The sequence below is a fragment of the Photinus pyralis genome, unplaced genomic scaffold, assembly GCF_008802855.1.
Source record: "Photinus pyralis isolate 1611_PpyrPB1 unplaced genomic scaffold, Ppyr1.3 Ppyr1.4_LG8, whole genome shotgun sequence".
Classification (NCBI taxonomy): domain Eukaryota; kingdom Metazoa; phylum Arthropoda; class Insecta; order Coleoptera; family Lampyridae; genus Photinus; species Photinus pyralis.
Window position 1 is genome coordinate 22,044,544 of NW_022170819.1, and position 15,169 is coordinate 22,059,712.

General features: G+C 37.7%; 3 protein-coding genes across 3 annotated transcripts; 1 reads left to right on the forward strand and 2 right to left on the reverse strand.

Annotated features, from left to right (window-relative positions):
• The first annotated feature begins 8,675 nt into the window (after window positions 1–8,675).
• Window positions 8,676–10,667, forward strand: LOC116179692. Its single transcript, XM_031499509.1, has 4 exons — window positions 8,676–8,829; window positions 9,892–10,135; window positions 10,188–10,294; window positions 10,345–10,667. Exons 1-4 carry the CDS (start codon window positions 8,778–8,780, stop codon window positions 10,650–10,652), a joined length of 711 nt encoding a protein of 236 aa, XP_031355369.1. The 5' UTR covers window positions 8,676–8,777; the 3' UTR covers window positions 10,653–10,667.
• A 1,133-nt stretch (window positions 10,668–11,800) lies between these two features.
• On the reverse strand, window positions 11,801–13,186 carry LOC116179457 (uncharacterized protein K02A2.6-like). Its single transcript, XM_031499250.1, has one exon. It carries the CDS (start codon window positions 13,184–13,186, stop codon window positions 11,801–11,803), a length of 1,386 nt encoding a protein of 461 aa, XP_031355110.1.
• Window positions 13,187–14,175: 989 nt separating this feature from the next.
• Window positions 14,176–15,169, reverse strand: LOC116179459 (uncharacterized protein K02A2.6-like). Its single transcript, XM_031499251.1, has 3 exons — window positions 14,820–15,169; window positions 14,380–14,776; window positions 14,176–14,313 (listed from the first exon to the last, which is right to left on the reverse strand). The coding sequence occupies exons 1-3, from the start codon at window positions 15,167–15,169 to the stop codon at window positions 14,176–14,178; spliced, it is 885 nt and encodes a 294-aa protein (XP_031355111.1).

Genomic DNA, 15,169 nt, shown 5'->3' on the forward strand with positions numbered 1-15,169 from the left:
AGATGCAAATTCATTTACATACAAGAAGTCATCTACTACCTGGATTGACCGGTACAAGAATTCGTCTACTACCTGGATTGACCGGTAAAAGAATTCGTCTACTACCTGGATTGACCGGTACAAGAATTCGTCTACTACCTGGACCCCTAAAAGTAATGAAGATGTAACACTCCCTAACGAGATTTTTAATAACATACCTGAAATCGTCAGGAGGGTAATGAAAAATACTTAAATCAATGAAATATGGAAATTATCCAAGAGGTTGTGAATCTGAAATAATTTTAGATAACATAACGTAAAAGAAAGCCAACGCCATTTCACTTACATGTAGGTAGGGCGATGAACTTCCACCAGATATAGCCTCACAACGGAGAAAACGGCTTCTGAGTTACTCTACTCGACAACGCCATTAAACAGGTAAAATTGCCAGAGATTTTACGTGAATGATGGCAAATATTACCCACTGGTTTTAGAAGAATTCACAATGCCACGCTCTACAAGTACAACCTCGTTGGCTTTTAAAACGGAAATGAAGTGAAAAAATTACGCGATTCTGCGCGAGGAAAGAAGCACGCGTACAAGTGACGCCATCTCACCTATATCCTGCCTAACGTAGCAAGCGGTAATTTTGAAATTTGAATATAAATAAACTAAACTGTTACAAGTGGGGACCAAGAAAGTAATTTTGTCTCCCATGAGCAATTCTAACGGTTGACACTTGGGGGTCCGTGAAGTGAGCTGACCATGAAAAGCACAAACAACGGATTTAGGTTTAATCGTTTGTGCTTCGTTTGTGCTCGTTTGTGCCGTATAAAGTAAGTCAGCAAAACCAACCATTCAAAAATTATGGACAATTCAAAATGGTCAGCTGAATTCACGCACGAAATTAAAGCACAAACGACGGGTTTAATTGCAATCGTTTGTGCTTCGTTTGTGCCGTATAACAAAAGTCAGCAAAACCAACCATACAAAAATTATGGGCAATTAAAAATGGTCAGCTGACTTCACGCACGAAATTAAAGCACAAACGACGGGTTTAATTGCAATCGTTTGTGCTTCATTTGTGCTCGTTTGTGCCGCATAAAGTAAGTCAGCAAAACCAACCATACAAAAATTATGGGCAATTCAAAATGTCAGCTGACTTCACGCACGAAATTAAAGCACAAACGACGGGTTTAATTGCAATCGTTTGTGCTTCGTTTGTGCTCGTTTGTGCCGTATAAAGTAAGTCAGCAAAACCAACCATACAAAAATTATGGGCAGGCAATTCAAAATGGTCAGCTGACTTCACGCATGAAATTAAAGCACAAACGACGGGTTTAATTGCAATCGTTTGTGCTTCGTTTGTGCTCGTTTGTTGCCGTATAAAGTAAGTCAGCAAAACCAACCATTCAAAAATTATGGACAAAAAAAATGGTCAGCTGACTTCACGCACGAAATTAAAGCACAAACGACGGGTTTAATTGCAATAGTTTGTGCTTCGTTTGTGCTCGTTTGTGCCGTATAACAAAAGTCAGCAAAACCAACCATACAAAAATTATGGACAATTCAAAATGGTCAGCTGACTTCACGCACGAAATTAAAGCACAAACGACGGGTTTAATTGCAATCGTTTGTGCTTCGTTTGTGCTCGTTTGTACCGTATAACAAAAGTCAGCAAAACCAACCATACAAAAATTATGGGCAATTCAAAATGGTCAGCTGACTTCACGCACGAAATTAAAGCACAATCGACGGGTTTAATTGCAATCGTTTGTGCTTCGTTTGTGCTCGTTTGTGCCGTATAAAGTAAGTCAGCAAAACCAACCATTCAAAAATTATGGACAATTCAAAATGGTCAGCTGACTTCACGCACGAAATTAAAGCACAAACGACGGGTTTAATCGCAATCGTTTGTGCTTCGTTTGTGCTCGTTTGTACCGTATAACAAAAGTCAGCAAAACCAACCCTTCAAAAATTATGGGCAATTCAAAATGGTCAGCTGACTTCACGCACGAAATTAAAGCACAAACGACGGGTTCAATTGCAATCGTTGTGCTTCGTTTTTGCTCGTTTGTGCCGTATAACAAAAGTCAGCAAAACCAACCATACAAAAATTATGGGCAATTCAAAATGGTCAGCTGACTTCACGCACGAAATTAAAGCACAAACGAGGGGTTTAATTGCAATCGTTTGTGCTTCGTTTGTGCTCGTTTGTGCCGTATAACAAAAGTCAGCAAAACCAACTATACAAAAATTATGGGCAATTCAAAATGGTCAGCTGACTTCACGGACGAAAATCAAAGCGCAAACGGGGGCTTCAGGTTCAATTGTTTGAGTTTAGTTTTTGCCGGTATGTCCGATATAATAAGTCTTTAAGAGAACCAGTAATACCTACACAATTATAGATATAATGCATGCACAAAATTGCAGAACACCTAACATAAGATGCACGAATTCAAACAGCTGTAGATTTAACCATAGTGTAAAGACTTACTTATTTAACGTATCTAAGTAATTGTACATAATATGTAACTGTATGTAAAGTTTTATGAAGAAATACATTCAAATTTACACATATCATGTAATGCTAATATTTTACAAAACAAAACAATATTTTCCTTTTCCATTAAATAGTGTTAACGATTTATAGGAGTGTAGGTAATAAGAAGTCCTATTTGGGGTTATGCTTATATTTTCCAAAGGCTGTGCTAAAATGTTCTAATTATTACGATTCTGATAGAGATTTATAATATACGTACCGTCAAATAGTTAAAGTTAATAAGTTGAAACAATACTGCTAAAATTGTTTAAATTTTTAAACTTATTTAATATATAGTCACAATTTACTGCTAGTCATATATCTTAATCTTTTCATTTCAGACTTTTACTACATTAGATATGCCAAAATTTTACCACTATTGTTTCAACTTATTAGCTTTAACTATTTGACGGTACTTATATTATAAATCTATAAAACATTTTACCACACCCTGATGATGGCCATAGGCCGAAATCGGTAGCTTTAGAAAATATAATCATAACGCCAAGTTTGATTTCTTATTACCTACACTACACTCCTATAATAAGGAAATAAATTCAAAAAAATATGGAAAACTTTATAAAGAAGAGATGTTAACGATTTCCGACTTAAGGTGGCGCTTACAAAAAGTACAAAAGTACACTTTCGATTTCCTCAATAACAAATTTGTAGAATCGGAGTTCGTGAATTGTCAATGTAGGTAAAAAAAAATAAAGAAGACCCTTTTGACATCTCCGTTAGTTATTTTATTTATTTATTTATTTTATTTATTGTCCCTCTTGTTCTAGGCCCTCAACAGGCTTACGCCCAATTACAGAGTGACCCGCATAATGCTTTTTAGAGGTGCCCCTGCAGAAGGTCTTAAGTTTTACGAACCGAATTGCATGAAATTCAGTAATTATGCGCATGGATTTAGCCATATAAAACGCAATTCCAAAAGTTGAGCCTAATCGATCAGCATTCACAGTGCCCTTTGCGCATCTCGACCATTTACAAACCGAATTGCAAACTTTCTTATTTATGGAGGTATTTAAATGAAATTTGATACATAGCCACTTGGAATAGAAGCAAATGTAGCGCCAGTTTCCAAATTTGGTTTTGCACATACTATACCTAGTCATACCCAGGACCTCGTTTTCTGTATTTGTTTACACGTTTCTTTATTTTTCAAAATAGCTTAGAGTGTGGAACAAACAATTAAAATTATTTAAAAAAACGTTATTAGGATTCTCCGTAGCCTTTACAGCAACCACATTTATCAGTTCATTTGATATCTTTCTTAGTTAAAAAAAATAATACTCAGGCATTGTACGTTTTCCAAGATGTGTAATAACCTTTCCAAAGACGATCAGAAATTGAGTATTGTTTTGTCAGATTCTTAGGTCAGTATGGGTTGTGCATAAGGGGGTTGTTGGCCTGGTGGGTTACTTTAAAAATCAGCCATTTGATATTTAAAGAAACAGTATTTTTTATTTTTTTGATCTCTTTAATAAAAAAAAAGTTTTTAAAGGTCCGCCTTATTGTATATTAAACAGCGGTTATTAATTAGAATGCATTGTTGAAGTTATATTCAATTACTTTTTTATTTTCAAATTTGTTCAAGGGCTATTAAATTATACAAAACTAGAAGGCGGAAGCACTATTACAAACATTTGAAAAAAAAATTAATTCGAATAGAGTATAGGGACCCTAACGAAACGTTTCCGACTCTCAGGTTATTTTTTTTTGTGTAGTAGATATACATACCTACAAGATATACACGTTAATTGATTTTAAAATCTTCATTATTAAATAAATGTTATCATATTATATTACGTATAATAAAACGAGGTAGCGTGATTATGATGATCACAATAACAGTATTAAGAAAATAATTACCGATCTAATAATATTGAAATATAAGAATGAACGTTATCGCACTACTTATTTCAAAACTTCTGAACGAATACCATGCAAGTTTAGTGGTGAGAAGAAAAACTGTAAAAGCTGGCGTCAACTAGAATCGACGAGTCAACTAGAATCGAATTGCAAAAATAAAAGTTAAATTTCAGAATTTTTGCATCAAATTCATGTGTTGGGCATTGAGATAATGCTATTAATTTTGTTTCCAATGATCTTGGTACATGAATAAGAATAACCATTTTCACATATTTTGATCAAAGTCCATGTGGTCGCCAAACATGCATCAAATTCATGTGTTGGTCATTGAGATGATACATCATGCTGTTGGGCTTTTTCCCATCGATCTCAGTGCAAGAATAACGATTTTGACATGTTTTGATCAAAATCCATGTGGCATCAGAAAAATAATTTAACATCTTTGAATCACACACATGCGGTTATCAAATGTGCACGTGATGTACTCTTTCAGCACCAAGATAATGCGTTTGAAAGCTTTTACAACTCCAAATTCATGTGTAAAGAATAATTTTGGGTACATTTTGTTCTAATATTGAATTATTACACTTCTAAGAGGCATAGGGAATAATCTAGCGAAAGTCCGAACTCGATATAAGTATAACCTAGGGAATGAAGTATGTTGATTTCTATTATGTTGAACCCGCAGTTTTTCCTGTTTCCGCTTCACTCGAAGTGCGATAACTGTTGTTCCTGTTGAACCAGCTTTAAGAAAATCAATAGCGTCCATCCTTAATGTCCAAAGTACCCGTACACCACGGACAACAATAAAAAACTATAAAGCTGAGGAGGCTGAGGATTATAAGTTTGTATTTTCATTTTGTTTATCCTTTGAAATTTCCTGTAATAGGCTTTGCTGTTGGAAATAAATTATTATTATTATTTTTTTATTATTATCCTTAATAATGCAACAATGTTGACAGTGGAAGGTGGAGTATTTATTGAAGATGGATGGTTACTCAAACTGACAGATATACACATTGAAATTTAATTAAAATACTCAAGATTAAGGACACAATTGTTAAAAAATTGTGTGTATGGTTGGTTTTGCTGACTTTTGTTATACGGAACAAACGAGCACAAACGAAGCACAAACGATTGCAATTAAACCCGTCGTTTGTGCTTTAATTTCGTGCGTGAAGTCAGCTGACCATTTTGAATTGCCCATAATTTTTGTAAGGTTGGTTTTGCTGACTTTTGTTATACGGCACAAACGAGCACAAACGAAGCACAAACGATTGCAATTAAACCCGTCGTTTGTGCTTTAATTTCGTGCGTGAAGTCAGCTGACCATTTTGAATTGCCCATAATTTTGTATGGTTGGTTTTGCTGACTTTTGTTATACGGCACAAACGAGCACAAACGAAGCACAAACGATTGCAATTAAACCCGTCGTTTGTGCTTCTAATTTCGTTGCGTGAGATCAGCTGACCATTATGAATTTCCCATAATTTTGTATGGGTTGTTTTTGCTGACTTACTTTATGCGGCAAAACGAGCACAAACGAAGCAGACAAAGACGATTGCAATTAAACCCGTCGTTTGTGCTTTAATTTCGTGCGTGAAGTCAGCTGACCATTTTGAATTGCCCATAATTTTTGTATGGTTAGTTTTGCTGACTTACTTTATGCGGCACAAACGAGCTCAAACGAAGCACAAACGATTGCAATTAAACCCGTCGTTTGTGCTTTAATTTCGTGCCTGAAGTCAGCTGACCATTTTGAATTGCCCATAATTTTTGTATGGTTGGTTTTGCTGACTTACTTTATGCGGCACAAACGAGCACAAACGAAGCACAAACGATTGCAATTAAACCCGTCGTTTGTGCTTTAATTTCGCGCGTGAAGTCAGCTGACCATTTTGAATTGTCCATAATTTTTGAATGGTTGGTTTTGCTGACTTACTTTATACGGCACAAACGAGCACAAACGAAGCACAAACGATTAAACCTAAATCCGTTGTTTGTGCTTTTCATGGTCAGCTCACTTCGTGTGTCGACAACAATTACCATAACATAACCAACGGCGAAATTCACTTTCCCAATAAATTATTAATTCACAAAAATTTCATACTCATTCGAAAGGCGATACCGGGAAAATTTTGCATTCATTCTTTTTGTAGTCCGGAAAATAGGTTGATGAAATTCTCCAATAGGATTGAATATACAGTGTTTTCTCCGTGACTTTCCATCTTCTTCGTTCTTCTTTGCTAATACCCCGAAACGATACTTCTTCTCAGAGCTACTATCCATCTTCTATTTGCAAAAATAATTTGAATTCATAAAACCACGTTTACACACCACCAACACGTCGACGGAAATAACTTGCGCCTGTTATGCTGTGTATCATGCTGTGCTGTGCTTGCACAGTGACAGTTTTGTAATGTCTCGTTGTGAGGAGAGTTGGTCGCTCTGTTTTTAACAAAATTTTCGGCAGTATCTGCACGTACTCCTTCGGAAATATACATGGAAAGCAAATTTGCCGCAAGATCGTTAACCTGATTTGTGAATGCCGTAGCGTCTTTCCCGTTTTGTTTTATATTTGCAAGTTTTGCTTCAACTACATGAGATTTCTCGCATTGGCAACGTTTTTTCAAAACTGTAATTACTCCGTCTAAATCTGCAACATCAGCTGTTACCGCCAACCTTGCTTTTCCCGTTAATCTAGTTTTTACAAATTTCAATGCATTTTCATTGTGACCTTCCGAATTTGCTTTTAAAAGTTCTAACGCATCTACGAATGAAACTAATTCCGGCGCGTCACCATTAAAGGATTTTGGTAGCAATTTGTCAGCGAGAGTAAAGAATTCGGTTAGTGACAGAGGCATTGTGTCTTCCAGTGTTACGTTATTCAGTGGTAGTTCGTCAGTTTCGTTATTTCCGTCAAGGTCAATGTCGATAATTTGTGTCACTGATTTGTTTATCCTCTCAGTAGGAACCAGTGGCACTAAATAATTAAAGTCTAACTTAGCAAATGCTTGTATTGTTCGATCCCTAAGTTGATCAAACGCTTTTTGGATCCATGCTTTATGTTCCGGGGTGAATCTAAGCCAATAAGAATTTACAAGCTGTACAAACTCATTAAACAATTTTATTAAATTTTCTGCATACCCATAGAGCTATACCTACTCATAAACCTTAAAATAATTACTTAATAGGCCAACAATATTAATAAGTGGGGGAGAGAAAAAAATGTATTACTATACCTTTTATTTCAGATAGCACGTCTTTTGGTCCTTTCGAACAGCTAATGGTTACACTTGTGCGTTCGCTGCCACTCTTCGTATCGCCCTGTTTTTCACGTGTCGCGTATACATCTTCACCACTTTGAACCCGAACTCCAAAACCAGAATCGCAAATATGATGTAAAACATGATCTTCATATCGCTGGACATTCTTATTTCTGATTCTTGCACAATGAAGTTTGAGTTTACCACCCCGTTTTCGTTGAGATCTTGGGTTGTCGTCGCTTCCTTACTGCTAGATTTTCCCATTTTTAACTTGTCAGTACACTAACTGTTGATTCATTGTCACGGTCGCCATGTAATGTCCTCGTTGTGAGGGAGTTGGATTTATTAAGAATTACTAATTATTTATTGCTATTACTTCTTATAACTAGGTGTTTACATTGTCGCTGTTAGACCAATAATTACCGACTGCACCTTCTACAATCTGTGCAACCCACTACCATTATTGGGGTCAGTACTGCTTGCACAATGTGCTTATTTATGCACTACAGTTTATAGGACGGCGATGTGTCATGGCGGGTCGCGTCGTGTCGGTGTAATACGCGACAACCAGGCCAATACAATATGCTTAGGCTATCTCACTCAAAATTCAAGAAAGAATATTGTACATGGGGATTAATCAGCTCCCTTGCGGTAAACGTGTGCTCAGAATGGATTTCCTCATATCCTCCTTGGTAAATACTTTTGATTTTTTTATTATACCATGGTAAATATGTACTGATAATTTTTACTCCTTAAATAAACCCAAGGTTACAGCACAATCACTTGTAAAGTTGAATCTCTGCAAAACATTTACTTAAATTAATTAATAATTACCTAGTAGTCGCAGCTATGGAAATAACACAGTTCTGGTCTTAGAAAAGGTATGATGGTAATGGCATAGTTTGGAAAAACCTAGACGTAAATTTCGTCGCGGTTATTTACGTAATCGCTATCTGTTTGCAAATCAACTTTAGAAATTACATAGGTAGGCAATAAAAAAGCTCGACACCTTATTTGTCATATAATAAACCGCCATACATTATGTGCAAATAGTAACATTTATACGGCGTCAGCGACCAACAAGGGAAGTGTTGCTCTTATTCGACGTAACGATGACTTTCGCGAGTGCTTTTCTTTTAGTCTTCTTCGCTAGAACTGTTTACGGTAAGTCGTTTTCAATGTGTTGGACTTTCTGGCATTAAATGTGATTTATTTGAGGTATTTTAGGGTTAGGGGTTAATAATGCAATTATAGGCACATGGGTCATTGTCATTATTTATCAGATTTGTCGGCCCATATCTTTATTTATTGAGTGACGGATCATTCGCAACTCATTATGAGACACCTCCTTTGTGAAAAAATTAACCTGTTTAGCTCGAGCCCTCCCAATGGTGGTTCATCGTGCTCATGATTCAAATCAAAGGACATAGTGTCCCTTAGTTCTTATTTATTCCTCTTGATTACTCTGAGTGGCGTCAACTTTGCATCCTAGTTGTCGCCAATGTCATGCAGAGTGAAGTTGATACGTTCAACCATGGCCTAATAAGAGTATATAATAATAATAATAATAATAATATTTATTCATGTTTTATACACATGTGCATGTACATTCGTCAACATCAACAATAGAATTTACATAAATTAACTAGATAGAAACTATATACGATTAACATTATAAGTTAACGAGAACAAACAAGATCACACTTTAGGAACCCTTCATACGAGTGAACGCTTTATCATTGAGGAACCTTTTAATTTTATTTTTGAAGTCTCTAGGAGTATTTTAATTGTATCCGGAATGTGGTTATAAAATTGTTTGGCCCAGAATTCAGATCCGTTTTGAGTTTTTGACAAGCGACAGAAAGGAACACATATATTGTCCTTAAAACGAGTATTATGTGTATGTACATCAGATTGTAGCGTATACAGGGAAATATTTTGTTTAGCATAACAAAGACAAGCCAGTACAAAAAGACAGGGAAGGGTTAAAATATTTAACCTGACGAATGCTTGTTGACATTCAGATCTGTAAGGTAGTCGAGATATTATTCTAACAGCTTTGCGTTGTAGTCTAAATAGAGTTCGCCAGCAAGGCCATGCGTTCAACCTTCTACTCTTTACTCTTAAGGGTCGTCCACACCTTAGGACTGAAGATATTACGAATATGAGCTACATATGTCTGATGTATATTATCACTGTTGGCATCATCCAGCATCATTGTTTTAGGTAGTTGCCCGGGTGATTGTCCACATACAAAACTCGCGTTCCTCTACGAAAGTTTCAAATGCGAACCGAAATGCTCCAACGAAAGTAACTGCCCGGTGGAATATAAGTGCGTTGACCTTGCAGCCAACAGCAACGTCTGTTATTTCAATGGAAACTTTTATAAACCTGATGAAACCGCCCAAAGTAGCTTGACATGGGAACAGTGCATGGGATGTAGTTGCGGTTTGCAAGAGGTTGGACACCCGTACGTATATGCTGCCGTTTGTTTGAATCCTTCTTATTAACCACCATTTCAGTGGGACATTTAATTGTTACTATGCAGACTGCATTATGTTCAACGTTACTGAAGGCTGTCGCCTCGATGAAAAGCTGGGGGAGTGCTGCTATACATCTCAAGTTTGTCGTAAGGGCTTACGGTAATTGGTAGATAACTATTTTATCCCAGTTTTGTAGCACCGTTTCAAACGTGTACGATAGCCAAGCAGCGGTTTTTAGAAGGTCAAAAATTTATCCATCCAACCGAGAAATGTACGAAGTGTTATTGTGGGAAAGGAGAAGGTGGCGCGGGTGTAGTAAATTGCGAAAGGCAATACTGCCTCGATTTGTTATTCTTCCAGTATGAAATTATGAGAAAGTGCGCACCTTTGTATCAAGAAACTGACGTGTGTTGTCCATCTGGATGGATATGCCGTAAGTACCTACCGCTTCTTTCAAACTACTCTTCCCTCGTTATATTACGCAATGTAGGTAGGTATAGATGATATTGATAATAACTGTTTCCAAGACTTTGTGATTTTGAATACTGGAATGTAATTGATTTATTTTCTGCAAGCTTCAATCGGGACTTGAACTGCATCTTTTTTAGTCATCGAGTAGAGATATACAGTGCGTTTGAGATAAGAGGGTCCCCTCAATATTTCTTTTATTTGGCGAGATACGAAAAATTTGCTAAATATAATTTTATATGTAACATTACAACCTATCTGATCGCACATTCAAACTTCCGGCATTACTTCCGGTTTAACTGGACTTTTGTTTTTCAAGTGCAGTGCCTATGTATGTTTTTTACGGTATTTGAAAAGAGCAATCCATTTTTTCTGTACGACAGCATAAAATGTGCATATAGGTAGTTGATATACAAAAAAAATAGAGAAATTCGCTATTCAGTATTTAGAAAATATATGAAATGCATGCCGTGAGCGGTCAGAATGCACTTACACGGGGAGATCGTATCGCCCAAAAGTCAAAACGAAACTTTGAGCAAGTTATTGTAGGTCTCTTCTGTGTGATATTGATATAACATATACCTAGATATGGCACACGGCATGCTAGATTTCATAAATTTTCTAAATACATTGAATCACAGATTTCTCCATTTTTTGTATATCAACCATATGCATATTTTATGTTGTCGTATAGAAAATTGATTGCCGTTTTGTGTATTTTCAAATATCGTAAAAAACATAGGCATTGCATTTGAAAAACAAAAGTTGCCAAGAAATCAGAAAATATTAGGTCCAATAATAATGTCATCTTGCCGGATCATTTTACTGATGTGGAAGCTTTGAATAATCACTTTCTGCAGTCCACTGCTTCATTACAACCTGATAAGGATTTATTGCTATTTTACAATAATAACAGGTGTACGGAAAATTGCACAGAATTTACTTTTAGGGCGGTTGATGAAGTCACTGTGCTAAATACTATTAAGTAAAGCTGTTGGATATGACGGCGTTTTTTATATATTCACGTCTAATGAAATAAGTTGCAAGTTGTTACTTTTTCGTTCTATTCAATTCGTAATAAAAATAATTACATCTCGAAAAATTAGAGCGATGCCAACTATGCATTATACGTATCATTAATTCAGAGACATAACAATCCTCCCTCCTTAATTACAACTATAAATTCAAGCGGTTTGGCGGTAAACGCAATCGGCCTGATCTACGAAGAATATCGGCTGAATCTGGTTGTACCAACGTCGGTTCTTGGTCAGTTTCAGTTGCTGTTGCTGCGGCGATTGTTGCCAAGTATTTGATTGCCTAGAAGGTGTTGATTTACCAACCGGTAATCTCATGGGTGAAGTTGAGTCAATCACCGAAGAATCGGTAGAAAAACACGCTGCTCTTGTCTCGGCTGATTTCGACATAATGGTTGGATGTGGTTGCGATGTACTTGGTGCGGCTTCTAAGGCCGAATCTGAATGATCTGCATGGATATCATCTCCTCCTTCACAAAGCGTTCGTCGCATCTGGTTTACGTGACACTTTCCATGTCTGCCATCCACTTCTACATCATAATGTGTAAGGCCACATCGTGCGAATACAGTCCCAAATTCCCATTTAACTCGTAAGTTTCGGTATGAGCGAATCTGTACTTTGTCACCTGATACAAATTCTCGTGATACTGGTTCATTCGACGAATTTTCATTCATCTCAGTGGTCAGATCTCGTTTCATGAGATCCAATTTGGTTCGGATTTGTCGCCCAAACATGAGTTCAGCTGGACTTTGACCTGTTGTACTGTTCGGTGCCTTTCGATATTGTATCAGCAGGCGATCCAACTTCAAATCCAAATCACCAGGCTCATCTGCCATGCAACGCAAACCCTTCTTCAGCATTTGCACATAACGTTCAGCCTGCCCATTACTTGCTGGATGGTATGGCGCCGTGAATTTGTGGCGAATACCATTTTGTTTCGTAAATGTGTCCATCTCGTTTGATCGAAATTGTGGGCCATTGTCGCTAACCATCGTAACTGGAATACCAAACCTAGCAAACGTCCTTCTCAAAATTCGAATCGTAGTTTTCGTGTCAGTATTCCTCGTAGGAAAAATCTCCGGCCACTTACTGTAAGCGTCGACGATCAATAGAAAGTTCGTGTTCATGAATGGCCCAGCATAGTCTATATGAATTCGTTGAAATGGGAACGATGGAAACTCCCACGAATGCACTGGAACTTTGGCGGCTTCCTTCTGAACCAAACAGCAACTTCGACATTTCTTTACCGTCATTTCAATATCGGCATCAATACCATTCCAAAAACAGTAACTACGTGCCATAGCCTTCATCTTCGTCATTCCCAAATGAGCATCGTGTAATTCGTTCAAAACTGTTTGTTGCAGTGATTTTGGGATGACAACGCGCATACCATAGAAAATGCATCCATCGTGCATGTTATACTTCGTTTGTGTTTCGTTCGGGTTCGATGAACTACTCTCCAGTTCGTGGCAAACTTTACGCAATACTTCATCTTTAATAGTTTCTCGTCGAATTTGTTCTCGTGTTACTGGCATGTACTCTATCTGCTTCGTTTAAAATATGCTTGTTTCGTCTTCAGCAATCTTTGTTGGTTCTGGGAAACGTGAAAAATAATCTGCATTTAAATTTTCGTGCGTGCTCCGATACTCTATTGTATAATTGAATCCTGACAAGTATATTGCGTAATTCAGCATTCGCATTGCTGAAAGCGTTGGTAGTGCCTTGTCGGGGTTAAAGATCGTCACTAGCGGCTTATGGTCCGTGCGCAATACAAATTTCCGGCCGTAGCAATATTGGAAAAATTTGTTAATGCCCCAAAAAATTGCGGTTGCTTCCTTATCTATTTGGCTATAATTTTGTTCGCTTTTCGACAATGTTCGGGATGCAAAGGCGATTGGTCTTTCCATCCCATTGGACATCTTATGTGATAACACGGCACCGAGACCAACAGATGATGCATCATTTTCCACGATCAATGGCAATTTCGGGTCATAGTGCATCAAAACCCGGTCGCTGGTCAATTCTTTTTTTATTATATCAAACGCCTTTTTGCATTTATCTGACCAGATAAATTTAACCTCCTTTCCCAGGAGACTGTTCAACGGTTTTATCTTCGTAGCCAGATCGGGTATAAAACGGTGATAATAATTTATCAAGCCCAAAAATGTACGCAGTTCCTCGACGTTTGTAGGTGTTGTAGCATTGCGTATCGCAGTGGTCTTATCATCCAGAGGATGCAGGCCCCTCGAATCAATTCGATGGCCCAAATACTTCACGTTCGACTTGAAGAATTGGCACTTTTCCTTCTTCAAGTGCAAATCGTTGTCTCGCAGTTTCTTCAGTACGTTTCTTAATCTTTGCATAGTTTCTTCGATCGTTGATCCTTGCACGATTATATCATCAAAGAAACAGGCTACCCCATCCAATTCGTGCAGTAGTTGATCCATAAAGCGCTGCCAGATATTGGGTGCAGTCTTTACTCCGAACATTAATCTATTGACCTTGTAAACCCCTTTTTCAGTACTTATGCTTGCAACATTGCGCTATGTTCGTCAACAGGCATGTGTAGATACGCGCGACTGACATCAAGTGTACAGAAAAATCTTCCCCCGCTCATTTTCGCAAAAATATCTTCGATCCTGGGAATGGGGTACTTGTCATCCTTCAAAAATCGATTCAATGTCACCTTCTAATCCGCACACAAACGAATGGAGTCGTCAGATTTTACAATCGGAACCACAGGTGTTCCCCATTGACTGTGAACAACCTTTTCAATCACGCCCATCGCCTCAAGTCGATCAATTTCAGCGTTCACACGATCTTTCAAGGCATACGGTACTGGTCGAGCTCTCCAAAATTTTGGCGCGGTGTTCTCTAGCATTTGTAAATTGCTCTCCATCGTTGGAATTCGACCTAATTTATCATCGAAAACATCGCCGAATTCCTTCAAAAACGACTTCAACAATTCATCGGAATTTGCTTGCGTGACCGTGACCTCGTGAATTTCTAAGTCATTCAGCGGACGTTTGTGAAGATCCAGGATCCTAATCCACTGTCGGCCGCAAATAGAGTCAACATCATCTCCCACAATAAATAAGCGCCCAATGGTTACTTTGTTTCCAAAACTGATCGTAACATTACATGTGCCCAGTGGCTCAATTATCTCACCAGAGTAAGTCCTCAATCGAGAAGATGTGTCGGATCGAGAGCCCAGGACACACCTTCAAAAAATTTCGGTAAGACATCGTCGAAACTGCTGCCCCCGTGTCCAGTTCAAATTCACAATTGTTCTGTTCCACCTGGATGTTCACCATAAACTTGCCACTCCCTCCGCTTTTTACGCCGTGCATGTGAAAAATATTTCCAATCGTATACATTTCAAATTGATCGTCTTCAACGATGTCATCATTATCCTCGGATTGCGTTACTTGTCGAACTGTTTTAATGTTTCCCCCCTGCATACAAACGGTGGCAATGTGGCCTACCTTCTTACACTTAACACAAATTTTGTCTTTCAT